We start from the raw sequence: 6,303 nt of genomic DNA on the forward strand, positions 1-6,303 counted from the left end.
TGTATTTTTGTGGGTTGAGTATTAGTAACATATTCAAATTGAATTAGCTACTAACTGTTTCTAAAATATTGAATAGTAGTATGGGTGCCAAAATAGATCATATGATATGATCATTAAGACATATTAAGACATGAAAGGTGGCCTTTTATTTTATATGATTACTATCATTACTCAATGACTTACAAAATGAATGAATTATTGGGGATATATTTCATTCACCGACTTCAAATGCCAAGTTAGTTTGGAGTAAATTGAAGGGAAAACCCTTATAGTTCAGCACTATTCACTGACCCGTGGGACTGGTCACTTACCAAAGCTTTAGGTATTAGTTATTTTAAATCACTTGGTGAAGTCAGGTGATCTTACTTGGGCTGTTACTCTTGAATCTTCAATCTCCTACTTTTAATTGATGCCTCAGGTTTTCTTTCTATGGAATGGAGGTGAGTGTTGCTAAAAAACTCTGGTCTTTCTAGACTCAGATCACTGCTCAATTTTCTACTGATTGATGGTAATATTTGAACCTAAAAGCAAAGTTTTTCATACATATAATCATTGTACTTAATCTCTTGCATTTATTTTTTGAGTTGGAACATAATATTATCAGAATATCTTTTGATAACATTTCCTTTATTGTATTTTGGATAATGATTTTAGAACCAACAGGGGGCCTTTCTTGGTGCATTCAACTCACTGTTGTACATTTAACTCAGTCTCAGATCCAATCAATTTTGGTGTAAAGTGAAAATAAAGTCAAAGAAGGTGCTCACTAAATCATGATTTGATCTGTGCTTGCATGAGTAAAACTGAATAGTTAGATATCTCATTGAAACATTTTAGTGATTTATTCTTTCCTTGTTTATGTTTATATTCTCTATACAGAAGTGCTAGCAATATACACTTGTTCCATTAGATTCCTAATCTTATTTTTCAAGTAGCAAAATAAAATAAAAACCCCAAACCAAAACAATGGGAAATAAAACACTAGCAACTTTTCTGGTTTTGTCATAACGTTATTATAAACCATCCTTCTTACAAGTTAGATATTTAGAATCCTAAATGTCTACTATGTCCCAAATTAAAATGTGATGTTGTTATCAAAAGTCTGAACTAACCAACTAAGAGGTATATATTTCTAAATATTATTGACTTGTAAGAATAAATAGAAGATTAATTATTATAAACTAGCAAATAATGCTTTCCTGAATAATATTATTTGTGATCTTTATGCTTCCTATCATTCATGCATTTCCAATTCCAGAATATAGTGGCTACATTTTTTTTTTAAAGCACACAATAAGTTAGTCTTTCTTGCTTGTGCTTGCCTTCCAGGTTAAAAAAACTTATTAAGTGCCAAAAACCGTTAAATTTATTCCAAGAAAAGTAACAGGCTACACGGGTAAATTTTGGCAAATGCAACTTTATATTGAAATTCACACATCTGTATTTTAAAGAATGAGACTCACAGACTCTAATGTATTTCTAAAATACCAGAAATCATAGTATAAGCTTCACGAGTTAAAACTGAAATAATTTAAACGACCAATACACTGAATGTGCAGAAAGTATAAACAAGACTGTGCCTTCGGTAGAATAAATGCTTCACAAATTGTGCAGGATGTCATACTAAGGCTGTGGTCTCTCCCTGACAGCTGACTTAAAATATAAACATACATCAACTGCCTGCTTCTCATAATACACTAGAATGGGTAGTACACCTCAGAAGAAAATCTCATCATCCCAGTGATGTGCACCTTAATTTTCAAACCATGTGAAGAAAAAGGAAAAAGTATTGAATGATCGTTCATGCACTAACTGATGCATGACTATGACCAATTTCGATTTCCTTTGACTATTTGCTCCAATGCTAAATCAGATGAACGCTACTAGATAACCCTTTAAGGCAACATGTGTTTATTCTGCATTATTAGAACTGCTCAATTGTGATGGGTTGGTACTATAATGTTGCCTCCCAGACCAATATCTAGCATTCATAAAATAGAAAGCAATTGGAAAAACTTTATACCAAATCAACAAAAACCACATAATACAGTTCAATGCTAGCAATTTCACTAGTAGGTAAGGAAAGTGGTATTTAGAAATAGTAGTGTATTAATACAAAAAAGTAAACTCTAATTGGAACCAATATACTGTTTTGGAATGCTCCCCAAAACTTACAAGGTGATTTTTTTAAAGTGTAATAATCCAATAATACATGGCACATCTTTAGTGGATTACAGTACTTTATGTCCCCAAATATTTTAGTCTTTGCAAAACAATAATAGTATGAAATGTTTTAAAGTCTTTAAACTTCTAAAATTAGTTTTTATCAACACATTTACCTCATGTCAACTTAATTTATTAAGATGTCCATTGCTAATTTTTTTATTATTTTTTTCATATGTAGTGATATACACAGCATTTAGCACTGATACTTAGCACCTGCTACTTTCATTATCTAGTTTTCAACCACATAAAGAGACTTAGGGCAGTGGTCCAGTCCTTTCTTAATTACAAACCTTCATGGGCAGTCAGCAGGATCACTCTGAGATTTTAAAATAGGATTATAGGTGAACTATTGCAAAGACTGCAGAATGTTGCCCAAATCCTTATTACTGCTGATCCCATTTTTAATTTTCTTCTCAGGATATGGCTACAGGCCACAATTACTTAGCAGAGAAGGTAAGTGTTTTACAAGGCTAAAGATTTACAGATGCTCCTTCATATAACACAGTAAGGTTCCCTTGGTAACCTGGATTTTCTGCAGTAGAGAAGGGTTGTGCTGAAACAGCGCCTCAGCTCCCTGTTGGAGAAAATGCAGACAAAAGGATTGATTCCTGCTTGAGCAAAACTCATCCAGACAGCGGCTGTTAGAAATCCCCCTGGTACTACAGGCCCTCTTGCAAAGACTCTCCAGTAACAGGCCACCAGGTAGGGGCCCCACAAGGTTAGGAAGAGAAAAGTCATTATATAGAACATTCTGCTGATTCTTTTCTCCATTTTGAACTCATCTAAGACCAAAAGCCTTCTTCTGCCAGTGGTGTTTGCATTTTGCCTGATGCCCAGCAAGGTGGGTGGTGTGGGACCCCTTCCAAATCCCGCTAGCCAATTGGCAGCTGCCTGCCCACTGGCTCCAGGGCCGTGAAAAGTCCAGTTCTGGCTGACTGCTGCTACAAACTGGACTGGCTTCATTTTCCTTCGATCATGGACAAAAAATATCAGCTTGAGGTAGACAAGCTGTGTGGCTAGAAGGATGAGAGCAAGGAGCAGCATAAATCCTAAGGAATCATTAGCCCTGAAGGAGCGGTGTTGGAAGGTGCATTGATCTTCCTCCCTAATAAATGAGTAAGTGCCCACATCTAAAACTGGGGGGAACGCCATGGCCACAGACAGAGTCCACACCATGCAGATCACAGCCAGACACGTCCAAAAGGTCAGCCTCTTTGTATAGAAGCGGTGATGAGCGATAGCTAAGTATCTGGTGACACTGATGCAGAAGAGCATGAAAGCAGTGTGGAAACAGGACAAAACCCCCAGAAAGGCAATTACTTTGCAAGTCAGAGTCCCATACGTCCAGGTAGAGCCATTTTTGACAGAGTTGAATACAAATGGGAAACAAATTGCAGATCTGAGGATATCTGAACAGCAAAGATCCAACAGGAAGTAGTAAGGTGCTCTATGCAAAGTCTTATCTTTCACTAGCAAAATGGAGATCAGAAGGTTGCCCACCACGCTGACTCCTATTATGAAACCCAAGGAAGTCAGTTTCAGAAAGGCTGTTAGAGGAGAGAGATTTTGCAAAATGTTGTCAGCTGCATGGCTATAGTTCGCCATAGATGGATGGAGGATAAGGATACAGTCTCAGTTAAGTCTCATGATCTAGATATAAGAACAAGGAAAAGATATATCCATACATTTTACAGAAAATGTAATCCACAAAAAGAATGGATCCCAGCTGCAGTCATACTTCCTCTTTTCTTCCATTTGATTTGCCATCAGAATATCTGGAAAAAAAGAAGGGGCTATCAGTTCTTAAGTTAAAAAGGAATGATGTCAGGCAGTTGTTAACATAAAGCTGTTAATTTGTGAAGAAACAAAGTTTTATTTTTGAAAACTATTCCTTGATATATAAGTATTTTTATTTGAAATTTAAGAGGATTGGCTTGCTGAGTTTTCTGAACTAGAAACGTAAAAAAATGTCCCATTTTGGAGCACATACATTTGATTGGATACCTTTAGGACAGAAAGAATAAAATGTTCCACAACTGTGAAAATATATCAATCTAGGAATTAATCACTTCTGTTGCAAGAGAATCTAAAACATTGCTAATAGGAGAGACAGAGAGGAGACTACCTACATTTATATGAGGTCTGTTACTGTCAGTGTTTTATTGGCAGCGTCTCTGGTGATATAAACCCAAAGAACCACTGCAAAAATATACCTTTTAATTCAAGTGCCACTATCCATGCTGTGATTTATAAGAAGAGTATTTGTTGATTTATCTGAAAGCATAATTTCAACATTAGACTTTGAAATTAATAGGAACTTGTCCCAGGATTTGATGGGATTTAATCTTTTGTCTTTTTCTCCTTACCCCACCCCCCATTTTTGGCAAATCTTTTCTCTTTTAAGCTCACATGATTATTAAAAATGGTTAATGTAAATATTGGCCAGGGAAACACACCCAGAGGAATAATGCACTTCCATTTGACTGCTTGAATTCAAATGAATTTAACATGAACCTGTATTTCTTGGGCAATTAAGCCTTTCCCATTTACACCGATAATCTTTGTTGCAAATCGCAAGTGGCTTCATTTTAAAACACAATGAACATTTCTCTTAGGTGCCTGAGAATTACACCAGGGAAATCTGCTTCCTCTGTTATTCCCACGAAGCATGTTTCCTTTGCCACTTCTCACTTGCCGGAATATGCTGATCGAAGCCCAGGCAAAGCTGCATCCGATGGTTTTAATTTCCCCACCGGTACATCCCCGGGTAAATACCGATCGCATCATGCAACATTACGAAACCTGAAATCCGCCACCCTTGGATTTATAATGGGGGGTGGGGGAGGGGGAGGGGAGAGAGAGAGGCATGCATTACATACGCGAAGATGGGGAGAGAGATTGCTTCTTTGCTGCAAGGGAACTGTTCCCAGTGATTCGCAGTGTGCTATCCCCAGCCTTGCAACACTTTCCAGAAATGGAGCTCTCAATAAGCCCTACTGAAGATGCATTGTCTGAATGGACTTCCATTATGCAGTTTATTGTTTAAAAACACATACACACACATATACACACACACATACACACACACACACACACGCACACACACCTCAGGGAGGGCTGTTTCCCGGTGAACCTGCAGTTTCACCAACACTGTGCGCCCCCCTCCCCCAAAACTTAACCGAGAGTATATCCTCCTACCTGTTGGTGTTGGATATCCCGACAGACTATAGCTTCTTCTTTCTATAAATTGCTGATTTTTTTTTTTCTGCCTTAGTGCCTTGACTGAGCATCCAGGCAGGGCTCGCCGGCGCCTGCGCGTTGAAGCCTCCTTGAGCTCCAGCCGCGTCCTCCCCTGTCGCAGCGGCACCGTCTCGCTCAGTAACGCAGGGGCCGTGGCGGCGGCGGCGGCGGCGGCGGCGGCGGCGGCGGCGGCGGCGGCGGCGGCGGCGGCGGCGAGGGCGGCCGCAGGGGCTGGTTCAGCCTCTCTGGAGCCAACAGGAACCCCGACCCGTTGCAGAGCTAGTCTGCTTCATTGAATGTCCTGCCCCGTTGAGCTGGCAAAATTAGCCTTTCGTCCCCTGTGACTGCTTCTGAACTTTTCCCTCCCCGCATTTGTGGTGGTGGTGGGGGGGATGGGGGTGGGTGGGGGAGCAGAGGGGTGGGGTGGGGAGGGATCGTTGGGACCCCCCCCCCTCCCGGCCCACCCTCCTCGTCCCTTCGGGCAGTTCACCGAGATGCCGCTGAGCTTAGGGCGTTAGCCCCCTTCCAGCGCGTCCGGGAACCCTCGCCTTCCTCGAATTTTTCCTTCCTTTCTCTTCCAGGGAGACCCAAAGCTTTTTAGAAGCTTCTTTTACGTGTCTTCTTTAATGATTTCCCCCACCTGACCTTTGCATTTGCACGATAGCTGAAAACAAGATAAAGAAAAGAAAGAGGGATGGGAAATGCAGTCAAAAAAAAAATCTTGTCAATGGAAGGAGAGAAAGCAGATTAGAGCAGCCCTCTCTCTTTGTCAGTCATCTTCCTTTCTCTGAATGCACGCAATAGACGCTTAAGTTGGGAGAAGCTAAGTTCAGACAA

General features: G+C 40.1%; 1 protein-coding gene across 2 annotated transcripts; it reads right to left on the bottom strand.

The window, feature by feature from the left end:
- Nucleotides 1-1,397: 1,397 nt before the first annotated feature.
- Nucleotides 1,398-5,825, bottom strand: GPR85 (G protein-coupled receptor 85). 2 transcript variants are annotated; one of them, XM_055141419.1, is made up of 3 exons: nt 5,425-5,825; nt 5,106-5,222; nt 1,398-4,001 (listed from the first exon to the last, which is right to left on the bottom strand). In XM_055141419.1, the coding sequence occupies exon 3, from the start codon at nt 3,829-3,831 to the stop codon at nt 2,719-2,721; it is 1,113 nt and encodes a 370-aa protein (XP_054997394.1). In that variant the 5' UTR covers nt 3,832-4,001; nt 5,106-5,222; nt 5,425-5,825; the 3' UTR covers nt 1,398-2,718. The 2 variants fall into 2 exon arrangements, with proteins under 2 accessions (XP_054997394.1, XP_054997386.1); XM_055141411.1 differs by lacking the exon at nt 5,106-5,222.
- Between the last annotated feature and the right edge of the window lie 478 nt (nt 5,826-6,303).

The sequence above is a fragment of the Sorex araneus genome, chromosome 1 (assembly GCF_027595985.1).
Source record: "Sorex araneus isolate mSorAra2 chromosome 1, mSorAra2.pri, whole genome shotgun sequence".
Taxonomy (NCBI): domain Eukaryota; kingdom Metazoa; phylum Chordata; class Mammalia; order Eulipotyphla; family Soricidae; genus Sorex; species Sorex araneus.

Coding starts and splice junctions, on each gene's coding strand:
- GPR85 (XM_055141411.1), bottom strand. CDS start 3,831: ATGGCGAACTATAGCCATGCAGCTGACAACATTTTGCAAAATCTCTCT.